The sequence below is a fragment of the Pagrus pagrus genome (assembly GCF_965226575.1).
Source record: "Pagrus pagrus genome assembly, chromosome: 4".
Classification (NCBI taxonomy): Eukaryota; Metazoa; Chordata; class Actinopteri; order Spariformes; family Sparidae; genus Pagrus; species Pagrus pagrus.
The window spans coordinates 1,047,377-1,074,876 of record NC_140188.1 but is presented as its reverse complement, the minus strand read 5'-3'; the positions used below and the strand labels follow the sequence as shown (position 1 = coordinate 1,074,876).

At 45.0% G+C, this 27,500-nt stretch overlaps 1 protein-coding gene across 1 annotated transcript in view; it reads left to right on the top strand.

Annotated features, from left to right (window-relative positions):
• The first annotated feature begins 2,585 nt into the window (after positions 1-2,585).
• Positions 2,586-27,500, top strand: part of col4a4 (collagen, type IV, alpha 4) — a 28,881-nt gene continuing 3,966 nt past the window's right edge. The window contains exons 1-41 of the mRNA XM_084350227.1: positions 2,586-2,664; positions 2,783-2,828; positions 7,294-7,365; positions 11,470-11,604; positions 11,800-11,844; positions 11,939-12,055; positions 12,419-12,487; positions 12,636-12,671; positions 13,861-13,923; positions 14,058-14,093; positions 15,119-15,160; positions 15,528-15,608; positions 15,999-16,043; positions 16,213-16,275; positions 16,701-16,745; positions 16,887-16,940; positions 17,142-17,202; positions 17,310-17,414; positions 18,699-18,854; positions 18,938-19,031; positions 19,148-19,304; positions 19,382-19,454; positions 19,889-19,995; positions 20,460-20,643; positions 20,740-20,808; positions 20,918-21,025; positions 21,118-21,186; positions 21,581-21,730; positions 22,252-22,413; positions 22,511-22,678; positions 22,757-22,900; positions 23,023-23,130; positions 23,778-23,956; positions 24,170-24,233; positions 24,341-24,415; positions 24,648-24,755; positions 25,064-25,171; positions 25,529-25,600; positions 26,623-26,751; positions 26,894-27,001; positions 27,082-27,237. Coding sequence (XP_084206353.1) covers positions 2,618-2,664; positions 2,783-2,828; positions 7,294-7,365; positions 11,470-11,604; positions 11,800-11,844; positions 11,939-12,055; positions 12,419-12,487; positions 12,636-12,671; positions 13,861-13,923; positions 14,058-14,093; positions 15,119-15,160; positions 15,528-15,608; positions 15,999-16,043; positions 16,213-16,275; positions 16,701-16,745; positions 16,887-16,940; positions 17,142-17,202; positions 17,310-17,414; positions 18,699-18,854; positions 18,938-19,031; positions 19,148-19,304; positions 19,382-19,454; positions 19,889-19,995; positions 20,460-20,643; positions 20,740-20,808; positions 20,918-21,025; positions 21,118-21,186; positions 21,581-21,730; positions 22,252-22,413; positions 22,511-22,678; positions 22,757-22,900; positions 23,023-23,130; positions 23,778-23,956; positions 24,170-24,233; positions 24,341-24,415; positions 24,648-24,755; positions 25,064-25,171; positions 25,529-25,600; positions 26,623-26,751; positions 26,894-27,001; positions 27,082-27,237 — 3,910 coding nt within the window. The 5' untranslated portion in view covers positions 2,586-2,617. The remainder of the gene's footprint in view (positions 2,665-2,782; positions 2,829-7,293; positions 7,366-11,469; positions 11,605-11,799; positions 11,845-11,938; positions 12,056-12,418; positions 12,488-12,635; positions 12,672-13,860; positions 13,924-14,057; positions 14,094-15,118; positions 15,161-15,527; positions 15,609-15,998; positions 16,044-16,212; positions 16,276-16,700; positions 16,746-16,886; positions 16,941-17,141; positions 17,203-17,309; positions 17,415-18,698; positions 18,855-18,937; positions 19,032-19,147; positions 19,305-19,381; positions 19,455-19,888; positions 19,996-20,459; positions 20,644-20,739; positions 20,809-20,917; positions 21,026-21,117; positions 21,187-21,580; positions 21,731-22,251; positions 22,414-22,510; positions 22,679-22,756; positions 22,901-23,022; positions 23,131-23,777; positions 23,957-24,169; positions 24,234-24,340; positions 24,416-24,647; positions 24,756-25,063; positions 25,172-25,528; positions 25,601-26,622; positions 26,752-26,893; positions 27,002-27,081; positions 27,238-27,500) is intronic.

Below are 27,500 nucleotides of genomic sequence, written 5' to 3'. Positions count from 1 at the left end.
TGAGCGCGAGACCTTCAGGTAAGTGAGCGCGTGTGTGTGTGTGTGTGAGAGAGACTCACCTGAGCGGTGCTTTTCTCTCTGTGATGTGTGAACGAGCCGCTGCAGCTCCTCAGGATCGATGCTGATCAGCTGATAATTAACTCCTAATTAGCTGTTAATGAGCTCTAATTAGAGTCTGACGTCAGCAGGTTAATTAGCGCTAATGAGCGCCGATGAAGCTGAAGAAGAGGAGAGAAGTAACGGAGTACTTTTACTCAGCTACTGTGCTGCAGTCCCGTGTGCTGCTGCTGTTCTGCAGAAACATCAGGTTCTGTTTCTTCTGCTTTTATTCTGAAATGTGTTTTAGAGACTTTCAGTCGCAGCTGAGACTCAGAGGAGAAAAGAAGTGTCCAGAGAAAAGTAATGCTGATGTAAAAGTAATCCACTACAACCAAACGTTTTGCATTCATTAGTTTTAATGAGAAAAATGAACTTAAGGTAGCCGAATAAAAGTAAAAGTACTCAAAGTACTGCAGCAGAGTAACACCTGAAGTATTGTGATGTATTCAATCATTAATCCTGATGCTTCGGTGTGAATCAGCTGATTGTAATCAGTGTATATACTGTTGGTTTGTTTATTATGAATCATATTTTTACAAGTCAATCATATGTTGAGTGTGTACAAAGTAACTAGTAACTAAAGCCGTTAGAGTACAAGTAAACGTAGAAAGTAGCAGAGAGTACTGAGTACAGTCCTGGCTGTCCTGCTCCGCATTGGCTCATTAATGATCAGACTGTTGGTGCGTCAGCTGTACTCAGGTCAGTTAAAGCTGCTGTTTACTGGGATGTTTGGTTGAGTTTGGAGCCCCCTGTGGACAGACAGGGTCCTGCGTCCAGCCAACCACTGACTGAGGCTCCTCTTCATCTCCTGATGATGATGATGTTTGATGATGTCATGAAGAGACGTCAGAGTTAAACTGAGACTGAAACAATCAAGTTAAAGCTCAGTGTGGTCCTCTACCTGTCTGTCTGTCTGCCTGTCTGTCTGCCTGCCTACCTGTCTGTCTGCCTGTCTGTCTGTCTGCCTGCCTGTCTGTCTGCCTGTCTGCCTGTCTGTCTGTCTGCCAGCCTGCCTGTCTGTCTGTCTGCCTGTCTGCCTGCCTGTCTGTCTGCCTGCCTGTCTGTCTGTCTGTCTGTCTGCCTGCCTGTCTGTCTGTCTGTCTGTCTGTCTCTACCTGTCTGCCTGTCTGCCTGACTGTCTGTCTGCCTGTCTGTCTGCCTGTCTGTCTGTCAGCCTGTCTGTCTGTCTCTACCTGTCTGTCTGCCTGTCTGTCTGTCTGCCTGTCTCTACCTGTCTGTCTGCCTGTCTGCCTGTCTGCCTGCCTGCCTGTCTGCCTGTCTGTCTGTCTCTACCTGTCTGCCTGCCTCTACCTGTCTGCCTGCCTGTCTGTCTGCCTGTCTGTCTGTCAGCCTGTCTGTCTGTCTCTACCTGTCTGTCAGCCTGTCTGTCTGTCTGTCTGCCTGTCTGCCTGCCTGCCTGTCTGTCTGCCTGCCTGTCTGTCTGTCTGTCTGTCTGCCTGTCTGCCTGTCTGTCTGCCTGCCTGTCTGTCTGTCTGCCTGTCTGTCTGTCTGCCTGTCTGCCTGCCTGTCTGTCTGCCTGTCTGCCTCTACCTGTCTGTCTGCCTGCCTGTCTGTCTCTACCTGTCTGTCTGCCTGTCTGTCTGTCAGCCTGTCTGTCTGTCTCTACCTGTCTGTCTGCCTGTCTGTCTGTCTGCCTGTCTCTACCTGTCTGTCTGCCTGTCTGCCTGTCTGCCTGCCTGCCTGTCTGCCTGTCTGTCTGTCTCTACCTGTCTGCCTGCCTCTACCTGTCTGCCTGCCTGTCTGTCTGCCTGTCTGTCTGTCAGCCTGTCTGTCTGTCTCTACCTGTCTGTCAGCCTGTCTGTCTGTCTGTCAGCCTGTCTGTCTGTCTCTACCTGTCTGTCAGCCTGTCTGTCTGTCTGCCTGTCTGTCTGCCTGCCTGTCTGTCTGTCTGTCTGTCTGCCTGTCTGCCTGTCTGTCTGCCTGCCTGTCTGTCTGTTTGCCTGTCTGCCTGTCTGCCTGCCTGCCTGCCTGTCTGTCTGTCTGCCTGTCTGCCTGTCTGCCTGTCTGTCTGCCTGTCTGCCTGTCTGTCTGCCTGTCTGCCTCTACCTGTCTGTCTGCCTGCCTGTCTGTCTCTACCTGTCTGTCTGCCTGTCTGCCTGCCTGTCTGTCTCTACCTGTCTGCCTGTCTGTCTCTACCTGTCTGCCTGTCTGTCCTTGTGATAACAGCAGCTATAGTTTCAGTAAAACGCTCCATTTGTGTGCTGCAGTCACTTCTACACACGATCAATACAGTTCGATCAGTGATTGATCTGTATGTATTTATTTATTTATGTATTTGGGTTTTTCTTTACATGTTAATGAAAATCGGTAGCTTATGGTGGTTGTTAGCTGAAGATAGTCGTAAGCTCGTGTAGTTAATGTAACCGTTGTGTCTCTGCAGGACGACCACCTGCGTCGGAGTGTCAGATCATCCTCATTGGCTGACAACCAGCTGGAGGCGGAGTCAGAGTGACAGGGCCGTGTAGTGGGAGGGACTTCCTCTGAGCAAGAGGTCAAGATGCTGCTGACTTCCTGCTCCGCCCCCTACAGCGACACCTGGCTCTTGTAAACACAATAATAATTAATAATTAATAATCATGTTATGGGTTATGAGTCCACATGATGTGAAGTGAATCTGTACAGAGTAAAGCACCTGTCTCCTGACTCACCTGTGTGTCACCAGGTGCCTCCTGATGATCCTGACAGCTCCTCGTCCAGCAGCTCTCGGGGTGAGTTCATGTCTCTCCTCAGTATCAATAATCAGATTGATTCTTTCTGGACTGATTCCATTAGTTTCATGTGTTACTGGTGCAGTTCAGGTGTGTTAATGAGCTGTCCAATCAGATTGTAGCTGATCACCTTGTTGATCACCAGTGTTGATCAGTGTTATTGATCCTACTGACAGTTCTGGTTCTGACAGTGTGTGAAATAATCAAATTTACGGGGGTCTCAAAAATTGAGCTGATATGTTCTTTGTATATTTAATTTTAGGCTTCGGAAAAATTGTTTGTTAGTTTAAGTCAAATGTTTGTTGATTTGAGTTGTTTTCGTTTTACTTCAGTGAAATTTTAGCATCCTTTTTGTCATAACATCTTTATTGTGATGTTTTTTCAACATTTTGAAGAGAAAGGTGTTGCCATTGTTGTTGTGCACAGTTACCATGGCGACAGTGTCGATGTGACTGGAGTGAAACAACACTGACTGTTATGGAAGCAAATTATTAATCTGAATCGAATTGATCACAGACGAGGTAATGTTTAAAGTTCACGTTACGTTTTGTCTCGTTCTCCGACTTCCTTCCTACCTCATTGGTTAGCTGATTGAAGTTTATTCATAAAAAACGTGTTCAGTAAATAGTTCCCGTCCTCGTTAACAACTTCACGTCGGCCATGTCCACTTCCAGCCCTGCCCATTCTGAGAATACATAGAGATAATGGTGTGGCTGTCGTCCCCAGTCGAAGTATAAATCCACTGAAAACATGGAGGTCCCTTCCTACCTAAATCTCCAGGCTGTTGTCAGCGCACACAGTCCACCTGCACTGTCCAGCAGCTCGTGGCGTGAGAATGGTCAAGATTTGTGGAGGTGGAACGGGTTTTTCAGCGCTGGACCAGTGCAGGTCTCTGGGTGAGAGATTTAGTTCCCATAAATGTGATCGTTGTGACTCAGTACTGTCTGTGTTAACTTTGGGTCGGACTCGGACTCTGAGGCAGCTCACCACCATGCACATTGTTTTCTCTGTATCTCTGCGATGCAGGTGGAGAGAACTAAATTATTATCACGAGTCACAAAAAACATTTTTGTTGGAAATGCATCAGGTTGAAAGATGAGCTGAGCTGAGCTGAGTCTTTATTGAAGGAACCAAACACAGCAGAACCACCACACTGTCTCATCTTGGCTCACTCAGGTGGGACTGAGCTGATGGTGGAGGTAGAGTGTTCCTCTGGTGTCCCTCAGGGAGAAGACCTCGGTCCTCGGATGTTTTTTTGATTTACATGACTATTGAAACACAAGAGATCAAAAAGAAACCAACTGTGGAGGACAATTGATGGACATATGGAGGAAAGAAGATGGCGGATAGAAGGAGGACAGATGATGGAGGACAGAAGGAGGACAGAAGATGGAGGATGGAAGATGGAGGACGGAAGATGGACGACAGATCATGGAAGACAGAAGACGGAGGAAAGATGGACGACAGATCATGGAGGACAGCAGATGGAGGAGAGAAGATGGAGGACAGATCATGGAAGACGAGATGGAGGACAGAAGATGGAGGACAGATGGAGGACAGATGGAGGACAGATGGATGATGGAGGGATGATGTCAAACTGATCCAGGATGGACAGATGATGTAGCGATGACCCTGTAGAGGTGTAGAAACGATTCTCTTCGGTCTGTCCGTCCTGTCGGGGTCGTCAGGTTCAGTCTGTCTGTGAACAGCAGTGTCGTCGGCCAATCAGCTGCTCCGCTGTCTGCTCAGCCAATCAGTGGCAGCATGGTGTCCATGATGGAGGGATGATGGAGGGATGATGGAGGATGAATGGATGTTAGTGGAGCTGGTGTGAGATGGAGGATGGAGCAGTGATGGAGGACTGATGGAGGACTGATGGAGGCTGGTGTAGACAGTACAGAACAGAGTTGTGACAGCAGATGGAGAGATGATGGAGGATAAACGGAGGACTGATGGAGGGAGGATGGTGCGAGTGCAGACTTCCAGGACAAAGTCGTGACAGCAGATAGAGCGATATGAGCCACATTCCTGCTGCTGATAGCCACGCCTGACTGATAACCTGGTTTACACAACGCTGCAGGAATGTGGCTGCTACACAAACTGGGAAACTCTCCGTCTGGGGCCCACTGAGAAAAAAAAAACACTCAGTGTATCAACAGGGACACTCGGTGTGGGATGGATGAAGGGGGACAGTCAGCGTCAGGACCTTTTCAACAGCTTCTCTACCTGGTTCTGACCCCACAGTACCGTCGCCTGAACTCAAGGACCTCTTCAGCAACACCACCATAAAAACTATCATTTACATAAAAGTGGTTCATAGAAGACACATTGATACTATCGACTGATATAGTTTTTACTGATTATTAGTAATCAAGAGAGACTGATCACCTATGAGATAAAGGGGTGTTATCAGGCCCAGCAGCTTTATTCATACTGAAGGTATAAACAGTGAATATTTCACTCCTAATAAGTAGCAGAGATGCTGATGACGAGGTAATGTTTTAATGTTTTATACGTTTGGTCATGTTCGCCGACTCAAGTTAAAAATGACCAAATGAAACGCACCTTCAGTTTTATAAAATTACAAATTTGTCTTGGTTTGGAAAATGTTGGAAACATTTACAATAATGTAAGTGAACAACTCAACAAAAAGAGGGTGCAGGCTAGCTGGGATTTGCTGGAGAACCAGTTTCTCAAAGCCACAGGGCGGTGGTCTTTCAGATGGGACACTGCAGGCTTTTTCCGGACAGGGACTAAGCTGGCTGTCTTGAGGCTGGAGGGAACAGTCTGCTGTGAGAGAGACGTTAAAAAATTCAGTAGTAGCACCGACCAGCTAACTGGCACGTTTTTTAGTACATGACCAGATTATAAGGCCCAGCAGCTTTACTCATTCCATCTTTATACATGTTTCAGTTAGTCATGTTGCCGACTTAACAATAAACGAATAAACACAATCAACAATACCAGGCAGACGTGATGCCTTCTTCTGAAATGCTTCTGATGGGGTGTGAAGCTGCGTGGAGGATGGAACAAACCTGCATCGCACACGTGACGTCAAAACGTAACTGCTGTGTTTGGATAAATCCTTGGTGATGCCCGAGGTGTACCATCACCATCATTTTCTCTAGGTCGTGATTTTCTGTCGGTTCCGTCTTCGCTTTATAATATTCATAAATACTAAATTCTTCGCTGTATGGTGGCGGAAGAATGAGAGAATCACAGAGAGTGTTTGGGTTCGGTACATTGATGAACATAGATTATTGAAACGCACGTGTGTACATCAAAAGACACGTGCTGTGCATTTTACATGAACAAACATGTGTTTTGGCGTTTTGGGTTGATCTGAATTTGAAGCTCCGATGGTTTGATTCATATCTCTTCACATCTGTCCTCATTCAGACTGTTCAAAGAGTGTGTGGGTCAGAAAACTGGAGCGCGATTGTCACTGACGTTATCTGATAAACACACGCACAGACACACACACACACACACACACACACACACACACGCACGCACGCACACACACACACACACACACACACACAGTCAGCTGTCTGCTTCCTGAGAATCTCAGAGATGCTTGTCTGTCTCTGCACGCTGTTTACATTCCTCACTGTCTGAACACAGAGAATACACCATAAAAGCAAAACACACTGCTGGAGAAAACACAGCCGAAAACACAAAACTCACTCCGCTGCAGTCTGAATATCTGTCTGTTCATACAGTCCACTGCTTCACCGGTCCAGTTGATGATAGCTGCAGGCTGAGGAGGTAGCTCAGATGTCCTTCAGTTCTTCCTGGAGGATCACAAGGTGTTCCCCGGCCTGATGGGGATTCACCTTGACTGCACCGTCAGATTGTGCTCATGGAAATCACAAACAGATTGCAGCAGGCAGCTCACAATCAACCCCCAACAGAGTCGAGCTCCAGGAGTTTGTGCCGACTGATACCACTTGAACTTCTTCCCCAACAGAGATTTGACATTCCACATCTCTAGAACCAGTTGTAATAGCCTGGGGTCAGCCTGCCAGGGCTGCCCACCTACGCCTGCCTCTCCATTGGTAACGCCACCTTGCCGGTGGTGGGCCAGCAATGTTCTGACCCCGTGGGCTGATCCCTGAAGGAATGATATAGATGGAAACATGTGGGGCCACCGTGTGCTCGCCAATGACCTCAGCTTATCTGGACGAGGTAGCTCACCTCTAAGGTTCTACAATCGCTGCAGTCAGAACCTTCAGCTGGAACCAGTTTGATTTGGGGGAATAAACCAGGAGCTGTGTTGGGACAACAACAGTCCCAGGGTCATGGAGGTATAAGAGCCTCTCCACCAGTCGCTCTCAACTGAGTGATGTCATATTGATTAGCAGTCAAAATGTTATTATGATGGAACGATGTCATGATAATGTCATATTGATGATGTCATTCTGATGTCACAGTGATGTTTATGTTCTGTCTTGGTTTCCAGGGCGACCAGACGGAGCCGTGCGCCGGTCGGGACTGCTCCAACTGTCAGTGTTTTCCAGCCAAAGGCGCAAGGGTGAGACTCCGCATGCTCACACACAGCAGCCAATCAGAGCCCAGCTGCATCATGACATCATAACAGCTGCACACACTCCTCTATTAACAGAACTGTGACACCTTCACTGTCGGCTCGTAAACCAGAGACAGTAAAACACAGTGAAGACACACACACACACACACACACACACACACACACACACACACACACACTGCACTAATGAGCTGCTGGATGGAGGAGTGTCAGAGAGGAATCTGTTGGTGTTAAATTAGCAGCTGTTTACCTTAAACTGACTCAGCAAATTCCACACACACGCACACAAGCACACACACACACGAAGCAGTGTGATGTCACAGTTTCACTCCTCTCCCTCCCTAACCGCTGAGCTCTTGTGTCCAGTAACATCTTTAAGATCTCGTTACTCACAGTGTGGTCCAGATGTTTCTGCACACAGTCACAGTGTGGTCCAGATGTTTCTGCACTCAGTCACAGTGTGGTCCAGATGTGTCTGCACACAGTCAGTGTGGTCCAGATGTTTCTGCACACAGTCACAGTGTGGTCCAGATGTTTCTGCACACAGTCACAGTGTGGTCCAGATGTTTCTACCAACAGTCACAGTGTGGTCCAGATGTTTCTACCAACAGTCACAGTGTGGTCCAGATGTTTCTGCACACAGTCACAGTGTGGTCCAGATGTTTCTGCACACAGTCACAGTGTGGTCCAGATGTTTCTGCACACAGTCACAGTGTGGTCCAGATGTTTCTACCAACAGTCACAGTGTGGTCCAGATGTTTCTGCACACAGTCAGTGTGGTCCAGATGTTTCTGCACACAGTCAGTGTGGTCCAGATGTTTCTGCACACAGCCACAGTGTGGTCCAGATGTTTCTACCAACAGTCACAGTGTGGTCCAGATGTTTCTGCACACAGTCAGTGTGGTCCAGATGTTTCTGCACACAGCCACAGTGTGGTCCAGATGTTTATGCACTCAGTCACAGTGTGGTCCAGATGTTTCTGCACTCAGTCACAGTGTGGTCCAGATGTTTCTGCACACAGTCACAGTTTGGTCCAGATGTTTCTACCAACAGTCACAGTGTGGTCCAGATGTTTCTACCAACAGTCACAGTGTGGTCCAGATGTTTCTGCACTCAGTCACAGTGTGGTCCAGATGTTTCTGCACTCAGTCACAGTGTGGTCCAGATGTTTCTGCACACAGTCACAGTGTGGTCCAGATGTTTCTACCAACAGTCACAGTGTGGTCCAGATGTTTCTGCACACAGTCAGTGTGGTCCAGATGTTTCTACCAACAGTCACAGTGTGGTCCAGATGTTTCTGCACACAGTCACAGTGTGGTCCAGATGTTTCTACCAACAGTCACAGTGTGGTCCAGATGTTTCTGCACACAGTCAGTGTGGTCCAGATGTTTCTGCACACAGTCACAGTGTGGTCCAGATGTTTCTGCACACAGTCACAGTGTGGTCCAGATGTTTCTACCAACAGTCACAGTGTGGTCCAGATGTTTCTGCACACAGTCACAGTGTGGTCCAGATGTTTCTGCACACAGTCACAGTGTGGTCCAGATGTTTCTGCACTCAGTCACAGTGTGGTCCAGATGTTTCTGCACACAGTCACAGTGTGGTCCAGATGTGTCTGCACTCAGTCACAGTGTGGTCCAGATGTTTCTACCAACAGTCACAGTGTGGTCCAGATGTTTCTGCACACAGTCACAGTGTGGTCCAGATGTTTCTACCAACAGTCACAGTGTGGTCCAGATGTTTCTACCAACAGTCACAGTGTGGTCCAGATGTTTCTGCACACAGTCACAGTGTGGTCCAGATGTTTCTGCACACAGTCACAGTGTGGTCCAGATGTTTCTGCACACAGTCACAGTGTGGTCCAGATGTTTCTGCACACAGTCACAGTGTGGTCCAGATGTTTCTGCACACAGTCACAGTGTGGTCCAGATGTTTCTACCAACAGTCACAGTGTGGTCCAGATGTTTCTGCACACAGTCACAGTGTGGTCCAGATGTTTGAGTGAACATCTGCAGGGTTTAGCATCATTTACTCCAGGAGCCAATCAAACATCACAGTGTGTTGCTAACGATCAGCTGATTAAACGACAACATTTATCTGTTCGCACTGACAAACACAAACTGACCTGCAGTCTGTGTGTGATGAAGTGTGTTTCTCAGTGTGTGTCAGTGTTGGTGTGTGTGTTTGTACAGCTGGGGGCAGCAGACAGGCAGAGAGGATTGTGGGAAGGCGTCTGTCTCAGTGATTTCACAGTTCAGTCGTTCTAGAGAAAGAAGGACAGAGAGAGGACTTACAGAGATCACAGCTGTCACATCTCATCACACACAGACTCACTACACACACACAGACACACACACACACACACACACACACACACACACACACACACACACACACACACACAGAGCAGGTCGACATTGATGAATATGGATTTGATCTCACTGCAGATGAATCAGTAACAGTCTGCTCCGGTGCAACTGATTGATCATTTATTGATCATTTATTGATCATTTGTGATCAGAACACAAACAGAAACTAAAAGGTTTTCCGTTTATTAATAATCAATCAATAACTTTCTTTCTTTCATATTCAGTGACACATTATTTCACTAAACAAACATTTATTATTGTGACATTTTTTACTTACTTTCCACTCACTCACATTTTCTTCTGAAGCTTTTCAGATTAATCTCATGACTTTCATAATTATTCCATCAATATAAACTATATTCTGAATAATTAAACATGCTTTTTGTTTATGCAACAGTTTCAGATGATAAATACGATAAATTGTTTAAAAAATACATTAATAATTATTTGAACTGTCCTGATTTCTGTTTATAACGATGATATTGTCTGTCAGAGGCATCAGTGTGGACACGTCAGCTCCGGTCACATGAAAAACACTAACACAGGTTCATCCTCACCTGTCCAGGTGACAACATGTCCTCAGCCTTATCACCCTGTCTGCACCGTCACTGACTGCTGTTGAGATGTTTTTGTATTTATCACGTAGTCAGCATATTATTTTATAACCTGAGTTGTTTCCTTTCTTTCTTTCTAGAAATCTATATCAGCAATGTCTGTGTGTGTGTGTGTGTGTGTGTCTATGTCTGTGTGTGTGTGTGTGTGTGTGTGTTTATGTATGTGTGTGTGTGTGTCTGTGTATGTGTATGTGTGTGTGTGTCTGTGTATGTGTGTGCGTGTCTGTGTGTTTGTTGCCGTGTTGTTGTTGTGTTTGTGGTGCCACGCTGCCCTCCTGTGGTCAGATAACAACATTACATGTCAGAGCTTCTTTTCTGAAATAACTTCAGGGAAGTTTTTGGTCCTGACATTCATGTAGATGCCAGTTGTCACACACCACCGACCCAAACACCATCACAGACCAGGTGCACCCCCTCATGGCAACATCACTCCCTGATGACACCTGATGACACCTGGTGACACCTGACGCATTCAATCAGACTGGTTTCCGCTCAAACATCAGATCAGACCAGCAAAATCTAAATCCTACCAAACCCTTGTGGCTGATCATTGTATTCTTTCTTAACGGGTTCTTTATAGTTCTGTTAGGTTCTTCCAGGTTCTACAGTATCAGGTTCTATCATGTTCTATCTGGTTTCAACAGGGTCTTTCTTGTTCTGCCAGAATTTACAGTAGCAGATTTCATCAACTTCCATCAGGTTTCACCAGGTTTCACCAGGTTCTTTGAGGTCAGGTTCTGCTAGATTATATCATATTCAGTGAGGTTCTACAATATCAGGTTCCTCCAGGTTCTGTTTGGTTCTATTAAGTTATATCAGATTGTACCAGATTCAAACAGATTCTGTGAAGTTGTATCAGGTTCCACCAGGATCTCAGAGTCAACAGATTCTGTGAGGTTCTACAGGATCAGGTTTCTTAGGGTTTAAACAGGCTCTGTTCTATTAGAGTCTATTAAGTTCTGTTGGTTTCCATCAGACTATGTCAGGTCCTACAGTGTCAGATTTTAACAGTTTCTACCAGGTTCTATAACGTTCTGTCATAATCTGTAAGGTACTCGATTTTATCAGATTCTAATTCTTTAATGTCTTTAATTTGTGTTCTACAGGGTCCTCCAGGTCCTCTGGGTCGGCAGGGCCCTCAGGGGCCACCAGGCTTTCCGGGCCCCCAGGCGCCTCCAGGAGAGAAGGGCCACAGAGGAGACGAGGGGCCGATAGGAGCTGCAGGACTGAAGGGAGATTCGGTGAATTAACATGGTTCTGTTGTAAACAATGGTTCTGTTTGTTCGTTGACTTTTTATTCTGACCTGGAGACAAGATGGCCGACACTCTGATGTCACTGATGACCAATCACAGGTCTCACACACCCTGTATGTTCTCTAGCTGTGTGACTCAGAACAAGGACGTCAGTTCAAATTCAAACCTGTTTGTTATTTCAGGGAAGTGCCGGCGTTCCAGGTTTTCCAGGTTTAGACGGAATCCCGGTAAGAAGTCCCGCCTCCTCCACCCCTCAGCTCTGCTTGACCCAGATGTATTGAGATCAAAGGTCGGACTTTGAGCATGTGTTTGTGTGTTCAGGGTCACCCGGGTCCTGCTGGAGGTCCTGGTTTTGCAGGTCTGGACGGATGTAACGGAACCAAAGGAGAGAGAGGAAATCCTGGACTTCCTGGAGAATATGGACCTGATGGAGAACAGGTTAGACACACCGATCGATCAATAACATTCACTGAATGGAAATGTCTCGAACAAATAATTTTATATAAAATGATCCGTCTGTCATCAAAACATCACGCGTGTCTGTAAGAAACAACCAGACTCCAGAAGAGTTTCTATCGATCAGCAAAACATCCGAAACACAGCAGAGAGTTTACACAACGTAACCAGGTTCACACGCAGACACAAGCTGAAAATAAATTCTCTGCCAACCCTCAGATAACAGTACTGCGTATACTGATATATGAGTATTACAAAATAAATAGTGTACTGCAGTATAAAGTTCACAGTGAGGTGTACTGTAGTAATATATAATCACCATGGTAACAGTACTTTATTCTGCAGGGTTTTCAAGGACCGAAGGGATTTCCAGGAGACCCAGCGATCTACTTCATACAGTACCCCGGAATACCTGTAAGTCCACCTGTACTATAACTGTACTCGTAGTGTAGATAAACCTGAACTGTGTACCTCTCTGTCATATAGTGAAAGTTATTGATATATTATTTAATGTTGTCAACGTGTCACATAAAGAACCACTGATCGTGTTTGTGTGTGACAGGGAGACTCTGGGCTGAGCGGACTTCCTGGTCTGCAGGTGAGAACAAACACAATAAACCACAGAAGAAGCTCCAACAAGTAACAAACCAGTCAGAGAGTTTTGATATTATTGAGGTACTTCTACTTTACTTCAGTATTCAATTTTTCTACTTCTTCAGCACATGTCAGAAGGAATTATTGTATTCTGTATCTCACAACTTTTTAAAAAAAGTTATTTTGCCTACAAAGATTTTACTTCAAAGTAAAATATGTAAGAATTAACAAATAATTTGTTGAATTTATACTCCAAACAAATAGGGGGCAGCATTTCCCCAGAGTAAATACTAGCTAACTGCTGCTAACTGTAGCTGCTGTCAGCCAGTAAGCTCAGTTAACCGTGCAGCTAACAGTTGTATTAGCATGTTGATGTTGTTAACTATCAGACTTTCACCTCAGAGGTACAAAGTGACTACAGGCTAGCTGGTTAGCATGCTAACTGTATTAGATATCTCTGCAGCTTAGCACATTTTCAAATGTTATAAACAGAATTCTTACGTATGAACAGTTAGCAAAACATCAGGCAGAGTCATTTCAGTCATTAACTGAGTCCTTAATGTTGTATTTTTTTAAAAGAGTGATGAAAGAAAGAATATTCCAACCTGCTGTTATGCCAATAAACTCGTTCAAGTATTTTATAAAATTCATTTTTTCATTTTGTTCTTCTTGAGCATTTTGCAGCAAGTTGATTTAAACCTACTACAAGTTGTTTTTAACTGGTAAAGAAATAGTGTCAGTTTAAAACCGATGCCTCTTACTGTTAATACCTGTCGCCAGATCACAGCCGACAGTCAAATTAAAACAATTTTAACTTAGTTGTGGTTCAGAGCTAAGTTGCACCAAAACTAAGTTTATTTTATTTCACCATTGTCATGTTTTGTCCACAGGGGGTGCCAGAATCAACAAAAAATTCCTTGTTCCTTGTACCAGCCTTAAATAGAAATAAAAACAATAAACAAAAAAATACTTTTTGACATGTTTTAAGATTTAGGTTTCCAAGTTTCAATCATAAATAAATCAAATAAAATACCATCAAGTAAACTTTTTTTGCATATTGAGTACCTTTGCTTTTCAAGTACTTTTACTAAAGTGGAAATCCATAAACTGACCCGCGACCAGAGGCGGTGAGGCTGTCTGACTCATCTGATCTGAGAGTTGGCAGAGAATTTATTTTAAGTTTGTGTCTGCAGGGTGAACCTGGTCTCAGTGGTCCGACTGGAGACCCAGGTCCTACAGGGGAGGACGGGACCAACGTGAGTCACAGCAAAATAATTATAATAATAATAATAACAACAATAATGACAACAACAATAGTAATAATGATAATAAGTATGATTGTTCAGTACTTTTTACAACACTGGTAGAAATTTCCTGTCTGTCTCTACAGGGTCTCCCTGGTCTGCCTGGCTCAAGGGGTCCACCTGTGAGTATGACATATAGAAAGTATAGTAGTACATATGATGTTATTTTTAAGTACAAATAGGCTTTATTTTTTTGTTATTACAGAATTGTTCATTGTTTGAAAACCAGCGTTCATTTCAGTATTTATGATCTTTAATTTAGTTCATGAAATGAAAATTAAAGTAAAAATACTGTAAAAATAACAACAGAACAACTCAACAAATGTTTTCAGAGACACTTAATCCACAGTGATGACAGTGTAAACTTGTAAACTAAAATTGTTCATGCCCTTTGAATTTGAATTTGTAAAACACACAGGCAGACTGTATCAGATTACTGACTATTGATTGATTTGATTATTGATTATAGATCAAAATCGCAGCGTTCACAGGGGTTCTACTGAACAAACTAAAAAGTCGTGTTGGTCAAGAATGCTCGATCTTCGGCTTTACGAGCCACAACAATAATTAGGGGCGGCAATAGCTCAGAGACTTGGCTTGGGCACTCAGAGGTTGCCGGTTCAAGTCCCACTTGGACCAAAAAAAGTGTGATGTGGACTAGTAATGGAGAATGCTAGTTCACATCCTGGGCATTGCCGAGGTGCCCTTGAGCAAGGCACCGACCCCTAACACTGCTTGTTGGGCGCCGTACATGTGGCAGCCCCTTCACTCACCTCCTCTATACACTGTGTGTGCATGTGTGCGTGTGAGCGCATGTGTGTGTGTGTGTGTGTGTGTGTGCATGTGTGTGTGTGCATGTGTGTGTGTGCAGTGTGTGGAAAAGAGAATTTCCGCATTGTGGGATTAAAAATAGTATAATAAATATAATAGTATAATAAATATAACAGTATAATAAATATAATAGTATAATAAATATAATAGTATAACAGTATAATAAATATAATAGTATAATAAATATAATAGTATAATAGTATAATAAATATAATAGTATAATAAATATAATAGTATAATAGTATAATAAATATAATAGTATAATAAATCAATAAACGTCAAGTAGCAGGTGAATGTTGATGTGCTTGTGTTTCAGGGAGAAAAAGGTCGATCTCTGCCGGGACAGAAAGGAGACGAGGTACAAATATTCTGTGTTAAACCACGCCCCCTTAGTGACATCACAGCCACTGTGTAGTACTTTTTATTACTGTGTATTACTGTGTGGTACTGTGTGGTACTGTGCGGTACTGTCTGGTACTGTATAGTACTGTGTATTACTGTGTGGTACTGTGTATTACTGTGTAGTACTGTGTGGTACTTTGCGGTACTGTGCGGTACTGTGTGGTACTGTATAGTACTGTGTAGTAATGTGTGGTACTGTTAAGTACTATGTATTACTGTGTAGCACTGTGTGGTACTGTTTGGTACTGTATAGTACTTTGTAGTACTGTGTGGTACTGTGTACTCTGAAATAGTAGTATTGGAGTACTGTGTCTGGTCCGCAGGGGGATCAGGGCCTCCAGGGGCCTCCAGGGCCGTTTGAGTACGTCGACCCTCCAGAAGACCTGTACATCAAAGGAGAAAAGGTAGGTTCTACTGAAGTTCTAATGTGGTTCTATTGGGGTTCTTCTATAAATGTCCAGAATCTTTAAACTTCCTCTGCTGTGTGTTCTTGTTATACTCTGGTTCTACTGTACTCAGTTTAAATGTTGGTTTCTGTTGGTTCTAATGTTGAGTTATGTGGATTCTAATGTTTGGTTCCGTTCTAATGTTGGGTTCTGTTGGTTCTAATGTTGGTCCCTAGTGGTTCTAATATTGGGAACTTATGTTGGGCTCTGTTGGTTCTAATGTTAGTATCTGTTGGTCTTAAAGTTTGGCTATGTTCCAATGTTTCGTTTTAAGTTCTAATGTTGGGTTGTGTAGGTTCTAATGTTGGGTTGTGTAGGTTCTAATGTTGGGTTATGTTTGTTTTTCAGGGTCCTCGAGGTTTAAAAGGCGTCTGTGGATTTCAGGGACTGCCAGTAAGTTCAGATATCAGATGAAACCGGTAGAACATCTGGCTGAAGGAACACAGGGTTCTCCAGAGTTCTACTTCAGTCTGAACTGGATGACTTGTTGGATTACAGAATATTATTGATCACATATCGATTACTGTGGAGGTGATGAGGTTCTATGTTTCTGTGGTTTCAGGGTTTGGATGCTCTTCCAGGAATCAAAGGAGAGAAGGGGATTCTGGGATTTCCTGGACCCAGAGTGAGTAACCTTTAATGTTTACACTATTGATCAGTATTGATCATTGTTATTAGTCTGCCATCATATTTTACAACCTGTTGGATGTATACATGTAGTGATATCAAGGAATATAAAATCACAGTACTTCTTCGGATTCGAATTCTGTGGGCTCTCCATAGATCAGATCAATTCATAGCTTCCTGGCTCTTATCAGCAGATTAGACACGTCACAGCAGGTGGAACCGTTCTGCACGTCAGGAGAAAGTTATGTTCTGGTGAAATCGTTCGGGGCGTGTAAAAACACAGTGAAAGTGATCACTTTACTTGGCATCCATGTACAGTTACACTGGAAATTGTAATCAGGATGACTTCGACTGGATTGAGCAGATCTGTCAGAGTGACCACAGATCATGTAAACACACGTGTGATGTGTTTGTGTGTTTCAGGGACTTTCTGGTAACACTGGACGTCCTGGAGAGAGAGGAGTCAAGGTGAGTCGACAAGAGTGGTGAAAATCATGAAGAAAAACACTGAAGAGTGCTGACATTTACACAACTCATTATTATGTGTGTGTGTGTGTGTGTGTGTGTGTGTGTGTGTGTCTGTCTGTGTCTGTGTGTGTGTGTTTTCAGGGGATTGGAGGAAGTCCAGGTCTCCCTGGTCTGATTGGACGAGAAGGCCCAAAGGTCAGTCAATAAAAACACCACCAGCACTGTGCTGACCAATCACATACAGGTAGAAACAGGAACCAGGAAGAACAGCTGTAGCATGGAGTGACTCACCTGTAACACCTGAGCTGTTTGACCGCAGTGTTTTCAGTCTGAACCAACCAATTAGAGACGACCTCCTGTGTATATCCAGTCTGTAATGAGCCTGTCTGTTTCCAGGGCATGATGGGAGATCCAGGACCGAAAGGCCTCCCTCAGAGCGCAGACATCACACACACAGGTGCGATCAATACACACTGATATAGTTACAGAGTTATTTACCATCTGTGTGGTATGATGTCATCACTCTGATATGATGTCATCTCGATGGTATGATGTGTCCTCCAGGTGATGTTGGAGACCCTGGAGCCTCTGGACTGAGAGGTCCTCCAGGAGACATGGGGCCAATGGGAATACATGGTCCCAAAGGAGCCCCCGGCAGATCCATACCTGGTCAGTACCTGCAGCCCACGAGCAAGGCAGCATTATACAACACCAGAGTTACTATAAGAAAACATAGAAACATACATGTTTAACATGTGTTGATGAAGGTTCATCCAGGTCATGTCGCGGGAACATCTGAGAAACTCAGCAGGGTCTTTAATAAACATCATATCCTGGTTCACTTCAAACCTGAGTGAACCTGAACACTGAGGCAGAACCTTGTCCATCCTAAGGACAAAACACCCAGGAGGCAGAAACAGAGTAATGTAGTTGATGCTGTTTAATGCAGCAGGACTGCACAGATTTGTACATTAGGGAGATGAAACAACCTCTCCATAAACGAATGGCACAACACAGGAGGGCCAACTCCTCAGGTCCAGACTCTGCTGTCCACTTACATCTGAAGGAGACAAATCATTCCTTTGAGGACAACAATGTAAACATGTTGTCCAGAGAAGACAGATGGTTTGAAAGAGGAGTAAAATAATCCATCTATGTCAAACTGGAACGACCATCTCTGAACAGAGGAGGTGGCCTAAGACATCACTGATCACCCACCTACAATACAGTACTGAGTTCCCTCCCTCGCCTTAGCAACCCACATGAAGGCCGGTTGGACCAACAACCCACAAGTGGCCCAAACAACTCTGAAACTCAGAGTTCACACGTCTTCACTCTCACACTCTGTAAGGACACTCCCACAATCTGTAAGGACATTCCCACACTCTGTAAGGACACTCTCACAATTTGTAAGGACACTCCCACGCTCCGTATGGAGACTCCCACACTCTGTAAGGACACTCCCACACGCTGTAAGGACACTCCCACACCCTGTAAGGACACTCTCACACGCTGTAAGGACACTCTCACACTTTGTAAGGACACTCCCACACTCTGTAAGGACACTCCCACACCCTGTAAGGACACTCTCACACTTTGTAAGGACACTCCCACGCTCTGTATGGACGCTCCCACACGCTGTAAGGACACTCTCACACTTTGTAAGGACACTCCCACACTCTGTAAGGACACTCTCACACTTTGTAAGGACACTCCCACACACTGTAAGGACACTCCCATACAGAGTTTAAAACCCTGCAGCTCCTCCAGTTAGTTAGAAGTGAAGAAGCCTCTTGGATGAGACGTGAAACGTCGTCAACAAACTGAAACACGTCCAGTTGCCTACGATACAGCACCTAGGATGTGATGTGTTATAAATTCCAAAGTTCTCCCTTTCTAATCAGATTTAAGGCAGTATGACGATGAATAAAGTTCTGTGTTGTTCCTCTTCAGGACCTAAAGGTGCTGTGGGACTGAAGGGAGTTCCAGGATCCAAAGGGGACAAAGGAGATCCAGGTCAGGTGTATGAAGATGGACCTACACCTGGAGAACCTGGAAAAAAAGGACAACCTGGACTCAAAGGACTTAAAGGAGAACCGGGGAATCCAGGCAACAGAGAACACTGTTTCTAAATAATCAATACAGAGTATTTCTTGTTGTAGTCCTGCTGACTTTAATTTTTCTCTCTTCAGGTAGTTACTGTCTTCCAGGGGCTCCAGGAGTGTATGGAGAGCCAGGTGTACCAGGGCCCCCAGGTGCCCAGGGCTTCCCAGGGTTTAAAGGTCAGTGTCTTGATTGATTGATTGATTGATTGATTGATTGATTGATTGATTGATTAGGTTTAGTAGAAAGGCCAGAGCACCATAGCATCACTGTCTTATATCTACCTGTGTTCCAGGTAGTCCTGGCGACTGTGCTTGTGGCCCTCCTCTTGAACTGAGGGGTGTCCCAGGCGCTGTGGGTGTCTTGGGGTCTCCAGGGTCTCCAGGAGTCCCAGGGGCCCCGGGGCCGAGAGGAGAAAAAGGTTTGCCTGGAGAGACAGGACAACGGGGAGAGCAGGTGAGTCACCTCACAGCAGGATCAGAGGTTGGTTGTTTGTTATTGATTGATTGATTGATTGATTTGTTTGTTTGCAGGGTCTGGGTGGATTTCCAGGTGTCAAAGGGTTCAAAGGTCAGAAGGGTGATTTCACTGTGGTGGATATTAATGGTGAGTTTAACCATGAAACACAATCACCTTTCCTTATATAGAAATTATTTTTGCAACAAAAATTGATTTTAATGATAAAATTTTAGATAAAATGTCATTTTTGCCCTTTGAATTTAAATGTATTTGATCTACCCTGATATCATCTTACATTTCTGAGGCAGTGTGTAGAATCTGTACTAACAGTTTACTTTAGCGGAAAATAAATGGTGTCTGTCAGAAATAACCAGATCTATTAAACACATATTTGTGATTATAAATCACAATAAATTAAGCCAAAATATGGATGAGCACATCCTTCCAGATACTCTCGAATCATACCACAAAACAGAACGTAAACAGACACTGAGTAGCTTGAGCAAAATGAATTAATGTGTGACTTTAGCCATGATGTCATGTTCATATATCAGTTGTTCTCATCGGACTTTTGTCTCCAGGTGACAAAGGAAACAGGGGCCAGCAGGGCCCGTCAGGCAGACAAGGATTCTCAGGGAGAAGAGGACTCGATGGCCCCCCAGGGACCCCTGGTGACCCCGGCCCCCAGGTCAGTCAGAGACTCCACATGAACTCACAGCAGATGAAAAAGTAAAGTAAGAAGTAAAAGTATAGAAATGTAATAATACATTTATTCCCAAAGAGGTTAAAGACTCAAATAATAAGTGATGTGGACAAAAAACTGAATCTTGCCAACAGTTTGGTCCAGAGAGGGACCGCAGAACCACTACCAATCAGATTTACATCCAAATCTTGGATGATCCCTCATCGACAGGGATCAGACTACCAACAGTCATTATCTATGATGATATAAAGTCAGGTGAAGTCTCGTAGTCCACAGAACATTTCTGGAGCTTCACAGAAAAAAACGGTTTGGAGCATTCTGCTGAACACCTGAAGCAGCTGGAGACTTGATTTAAAACATCAGCTGTCTCCATACAGCTCGTCTGCTGTGATCTCAGTCTGCAGGACTCTTCAGCCTCTTCTATAAATCACTTTCCTGTTTCTTTTCAGGGTGAAAGTTTCCCCAGCTCTCCTGGAGAAAGAGGCATGTCAGGACTCTCAGGGCCGAAGGGATTACAAGGATTTTCAGGCCTTACAGGGCCAGGTGTGGTCGGAGCAATAGGAGAGCGAGGGGCCCCTGGACAACCAGGATCTCCAGGAATCCCTGGCCCTCCAGGAGTGAAGGGGGTTAAAGGTAGAGATCAACCAGAAATCAACTTAATTAAGATCTTGACTCCTCCTCCTCCTCATGAACCCTCCTTTTCCTTATTGGCCCCTCCCCTTCCTGTAGGTGACACACTGCCCTGTGTACCCAGAAACCCCGGCGCCCCCGGACAGAAGGGAGACAGTGGAAATGCAGGTAAACAACACTGACATCTGTTTGTCTGTTAACCTGTCTCTCTGACATCATGCTCACCTGTCTGTCTGTCCGTCTGTAAACATGTTGGTTCACATGTCTGTCTCTCCAGGTTACGCAGGATTTCTGGGTCCTCCAGGTTTCCGTGGCATCACTGGACCTGATGGAACTAAAGGAGACAAAGGCGGCTCTGGACTTCCTGGAACACCTGGACGACAAGGTACCAGAGGATACCTGTCACACCTGAACCCCACCTGTCCTTTACATTATCTCTTATATTGTCTTAACATACATCCTCTCCTCCTCCTGCAGGACCTCCAGGTTTTGTTGGAGATACTGGAGAAGAAGGACCTGAAGGATTCAGTTACAGTGGAGATCCAGGTACAGCCGTCACGTGCCTGTCTGTGATCCTTTCTTTACGCCTTTAACGATTCAAGAAAACTTTAAACCTGCTTCTTAATTCAGCCTCCCATTTTGACCAATTTCTCTGAACCACTGACTCTTACATGAAAACATGTTTTCTAGCCGGTCTTGTTCAGTCCTGTAGAATCAGACCCTGGTTAGTTTTCTTGTTGGTAAGATTGGTTTTAGGCAGATCTGAACACAGCAATCAAAACAACAGCATAGAGATATTTTAAAGGAAGCATGTAACACATGTTACAGGAAGTAAAGTTGTGTTCCTACACTGAAGCTGCTCAGTAAACATCGGACTCAGGATAAAACTACCTAAAAAGGACCAGGTTGATAATAATCAGTATGTCTGCGTGTACACCAGGCTCCCCGGGGCTCCCAGGCTCCTCTGGACTGAGGGGTCCAGCAGGAGACTCTGCTGTGGGGCCCTCAGGAACCATCGGCTTGCCAGGACCACTGGGCTCTCAGGGACCTAAAGGAGTCCCTGGACCCCCTGGCAGTATTGGAATACAAGGTAATTGACTGGACCTGATGTGTAGAGAAATCGATCCGTGACGTCTTGTTCATCAGTTCATCATCTGTTTGTAGTCGTTATATTCTGTCCTCAAGAAAAAAGAAAAGAAAACGTTTAGTGCATATTAGCAGGCGAAAACCAGAACACGACAGGATTTTGGTTTAAATGTTTTTTTATAATAATTCCCAAAATGTTAAAATGTGAAACAGTTCTTTTAAATTTTTTTTTAAATTAAGTCGAGTTTAAAGTTTGAGTTTAAAATGTGAATGATTTGAAGGGTAAGATAATATTTTAGAAAAGTAGAGTTGTACAAAGCGAGCCAGACGTACCTGTTTGCAACGTTACTGTACTCAAAGAACGTCACTCAGCACTAAAGCCTGGAACAGATTAAACACTAATGTGGACGCTTTGACTACCACAAACTGATTTCAGTTAAATGTGGGGCAGCAGGGGTCAATGTAGCAGCTCAGGTTTACAAACTCTGGGTTTTACCACAAATCTCTTTTTTTGGCTTCTTCCAGGAGCCATAGGTCTGGGTGGTGGCCCTGGACCAAAGGGACAGAGAGGACAGGATGGGGCCCTGGGTGTAACTGGCCCCACAGGGCCCACACCTGACTTCTGTGATGCTGGAAAACCTGGTCCTGTGGGCCTGTTTGGCCCTCAGGGACCCATTGGACCCCCAGGTACACTCTGGCTCCTAACGCTGGTCATTTAACCTGATTTTACTTCCTGTTATTTTACAGTTGACATTATTTAATTTTTTCATTCATTGCTGTTTAGGTTTTTCAGGGGAGAAAGGTGAGACCGGGGCGGAGGGTCCTCCAGGTTATGGCCCTCAAGGCCCTGAAGGTAAACCGGGCTCTCCAGGTTTTCCAGGGTATGCAGGGCCACAGGGCCCCTCTGGCCCCAATGGGGACCCAGGACTACCAGGGCCCAGTGGTCTTAAAGGTGAGCTCCTACCACCAACACACCTGTGTTTAAATGTTTCCTGACGACACAGGTTCACAGGAACACTGTGTGTTTCAGGTCTGATGGGACCCCAGGGTCAGGCAGGATGGCCAGGGTTCCCTGGAAAGACTGGGGCTCCTGGAGTCTCTGGGAGGAAGGGGGACACAGGGTCCAATGGACAAGATGGAGCTGCAGGATGTGAAGGTCCAAAAGGAGAGAAAGGTAAACACTGAGCGATAAGATAGTACTACTACTACCAAACTACTACTGTAGTGGTACTTTTGCTAGTGCTACTAAATCTACTGCTATTTGTTAAAAGCATCTCCCATGTGTGTCCCCTGCAGGATGTAAAGGGGCTCCGGGGCCTCCAGGAGAGACCAAGTTTATCTCCATCAAAGGAGACAAAGGAAAACAAGGACCCCCAGGCATCGACGGCTTTCCTGGACCACGAGGTTAGAGCTGTTACCATAGAGGCCACTGTCAGGGTGAGGTCACACAGGAAGTGGCAGGTCATGATTTCTAAAGATCACAGGTTCAGTGCTGCTTTCAAGTACTCTGTTAAAGCTGGAAAAGCCTCTCTGCCTCCACACTGAAGACCTGAACAAACGCTGGTCTCAAAGGTTTGGACAGACGTCTTTGAACACCATGAGTCGCTGTTTCTTCAGTAAATCAACACAAATAGTGGGTCAGTCAGTGAGATTCAGTTGAGTCGAGTCGAGTCGAGTGGACTAAACAGTCTCAGCAGCAGGCACATACCGCTACGGTAGCCCAGAAGGAATAGTATGTATCAGTCGGTCACCACCTGCACTGCTTGAAGCAAAATTTTGTCCCACAGTTCTGAGTGAGTTTGTAACTCTGGTTAAGACTTTAAAGCCTTTACTTTGAATTTGCAGTTATGTTGGTAACATACAAAATCTCAGTAAGCGGGAGAAAGTGAGACCTGCTGTCGCAGTCAGAGAATGAGGCTGTGGTCAGAGCCTCGTGACAAACCGTCCATCCTGAAGCTCGATTTCCCACGATATGTTGTGGGTCCTTGTGACAGTTACATCAGTCTGAACATCCAGTGAATCTTTTACCATCAAACACACTGTCTCTACAGGAAGTAAAGGTGTGCGAGGAGCTACTGGTAAGCTGGGGTATTCAGGCATCAACGGAGCCCCTGGCATCGTAGGCCTCCCAGGACCCCGCGGGCCCGTCGGCAAACCAGGACCCCCAGGACCACCTGGACGACCAGGACCTCCAGGATTTATTGGCTTCCCTGGAGAGATGGGAGATCTGGTGAGATAAAAGTTAACTTTATAATCTGAGATAAAGTTCAGAGTGAAACAGGAAGCAGAGCTGTACCTGCCCGTCACACCTGTACAGGATGGAAAATAGCTTCGAAGCCTGTCCGTTGAAAAGTGTTTGTTTGAGCTGTTGAAAAGGCTGCAGAACCACAAACAGAAGATCAAAAGTTCAGAAATAATGATCTGTTCTTGTTTTTGGTCACAGGGTGACCCAGGATGTCCGGGGCAACCTGGAGAACCCGGTTACACAGGATGTACTGGACCTAAAGGTAGGAAAGAACCTCAAACACAACCCAACACCATGATTCATGACTGAAAAAAACACGAGAAACAGAGTGATACCAAAGATTTGATCTCTGATTTCTTCTTGTTTCAGGTGATAAAGGAGACTCTGTCGGCTGTACAGGTCCACCTGGAGTGAAGGGGCCTTCTGGAGATTCTGGGCCTGCAGGTGATGATCCAGTTCTGGTTCTGCAGCAGGACAGAATCTTTAGTTAAGAGGGGAAAAATGATGATTAACAGCTTAAACATAATTATACAGGCAGTAAACTAACAAGACTCAAGTTTGACTTCTAAAAGGACAAGTCAAATATTTTAAGTCTGTAAACTCTCAGAAGAGATAATCTTATTAAATGTGATGTAGCTGATTGTTGTGTGAATCATCAGCTGTCTTTCTCTCTTAGGACCGCCTGGACCTCAAGGTGATCCAGGAAGACCCGGTTTCATTGGTGCTCCAGGACAGAAAGGATGCAAAGGAGATCCAGGCTATCAGGGGAAACTGGGTGATCCAGGTGCAGAAGTTCACCTGGACCTCATCAGGCTTTACACCATCATACTGTAACATCTGCAGTGTCATGTGACCTGTAAAACCAGTAATAGCCAGAACTATGTCAGCCGTAGGGTTTGCCTTTTGCCCTGATTGATATTGAGCTACCATGAATGAAACTCAGCAGTTCCTTCAGAATTTTCACATTAGAAGACCTCTTGAATCTTGAAACTCATTAAATCCCAGTCTGAAATGGGAGGTGGAGCTGACTGCTGAGCTTTTATCAACTACCTCCCTGAACTAAACCCTGTCTGTCTGTCTGGTTTATTTCAGGTGTGATCGGTCCCTCAGGTCCCAGAGGACGCCCAGGTCTTCCAGGTCTTCCTGGTAAAGCAGGGGCTGACGGTCCACAAGGACCACAGGGCTGCCAGGGCCTCCAAGGTCAGAAGTCAAACCCAGAACTGCTGTCATGTGTCTCGACAGTTTCAACAAGTTGGCCATCAAATATAACACGCTCTGTCGCAGCCAAGGGACAGCTGTCTCCATCTGTCACATGACTGTCACCTCACATCTCATAGTGTTCCCTCCAGAGTATCTAACATCACTTAATAATTAGATGTATAATGTTTGGGTAGCTGTAGGCGATGCTGAATACAGTTTACAGAGGGTTTTTTTCCCGTTTTTTTACAGTTTTCTAAAGGCTGTTCGTTATTATGTTGAGCTGACAGGTTACACAGATGTGTAATTTGATCAAAATAAGTATGTTTTTCTAACTTGTAAATTATTTTGTTGCATCAGGTCCTCCTGGACCGCTGGGACTTCACGGACTGGACGGACTGAAAGGAGTGAAAGGGGACATGGGGACCAGAGGTACGAGTCTCTCCTCTCCTGCCAACTTTAACAAGGATTTGATAATGTAGCACTATCAATGAAAAAATTCTGTTAAGAGTTTACCATGAGTTCACCGCATTCTTTTGGATATTAACACAACATCATTTTCTTAAGTCTTGCACCGAGTCCCAGTCAGTTATTTGACCTAGTACTGACACAGCGCTTTGAAGAGAGAGATGACTATAGAAACAACATGAGAAGATGCAATCGGTTCAGTTTGTCATTACTGAATACACACTGTAGACATACAAAAATCCATTTCACCCTGGAGGCCCAAACACATTTTCTATCATCCACTGGACAACTGGAGGCTGTTAGCCTTGAGCCTTGAACCCAATATTACGAAAACGTTATGTTCATCAGCAGGCAACAGGATCTTAGATCTGTGCCTTGCACTATCTGTGAAAGCAGGTTGTAAGTTGATAATGGTTAGGTTAATCAGGTGAGGTTAATGTGCAGGCCTGCCTCTCGACCCTGAGGCTCGTGAGGAGAAAGGTTCGCTCAGTTCTCTGTGGATAAAAGGAAATTCTGGGACCCACTGCTCCTTCTGCTAATCGAACTTCTTTGAAATGATCTGTGTTGGTCTGTTGCTGTTGTCAGATTAGTTATTTTTTAAGTCTTTCCAAAGCAGCATATCATTTCATCATGGATCAGTCTCAGATCAGGCTCAGGTCCCAAATACCAGGCTGGTTAAGCCAAGTCTGAAAGGTGCAGGTACTCGTCGGGTTCAGATCTTGGTTGTAGGTCTGTGCAGAACTCTAGACCAAAGGTCTATTCATGTGGTGACAGCTGAAGTATCTTCATGACAACTCAACAAACTCCATTCCCTGAGGATGAAAATAAAATGACTCTACAGCTCCACAAACATGTCGACCTGTGACTTGTCAAAGTTGAGCTAGAGACAGTAATGAAACATCTATTCTTTTAACTTTTTAATAATGTTTAGATTGGTTTCTGGGACAGTCATCAGCACGACAATGATAACATGTCTGTCTGTTAAGGTCTGGGTGTGCTAGGTCCTCAAGGTTGTAAAGGTCTTCCAGGAGATAAGGGTCCTCCAGGTCCTCCAGGATACCCTGGCCCATCCCAGCCTGGCCCAAAAGGACCCTCAGGCCCCCCTGGACCCAAAGGTCTGTATCAGTGTGATATACATCAGGGTCAGAATGTGCCAGACTTGTAGTCTGGGATTAAATGTTTACCCACTGATCCATCTAAAGATCACAGCTTTAGTTTGACTCTCTGTCAGTAATATGTATGTTTGTGTTGTTGTAGGCCCAACAGGTGGTAGTGGTCCTCCAGGTAATCCTGGACCAAACTGTAAAGGTCCAATCCCAGGGCATCCAGGGTTTCCTGGTTGTGCTGGACCTGATGGAGAGCCAGGTCAGTCTTTAACATTCAAGTTTAATAAACTTACACATACATCACAGTGGATGACTTCTGACATCTGTTTGGGGTTTCAGGGTGCGCTGGTGAGACGGGGGATCCAGGTCGGAACCCTCCAGTACCTGGAGATGAAGGAGACAATGGGGACACAGGGTGCCAGGGACCAAAGGGGCCAAAGGGACCTTGCGGGCCCCAGGGAGAGCCAGGCATCCCTGGAAATCCAGGAGAGAATGGTCAGACTCTCTTCATGTTAATTTCAGATATCTTGCCAACAGATCTACATTAGAAAAGATTCACTTCACAACCCAACAGTATTATCATATTAACTGACTGCATCAGCGGCACTTTCAAATGGTAAATGCTTGAAAAAACTTTCAAGGCGGTTATAATAGCCTTGGTAGTATTCACTCAATAAACTTGTAAACCTATATCTTCATGAATGAATGATACGCTGTACCAATCACTCTAAGAACGAGGGGTAGCTTCCAATTACCGA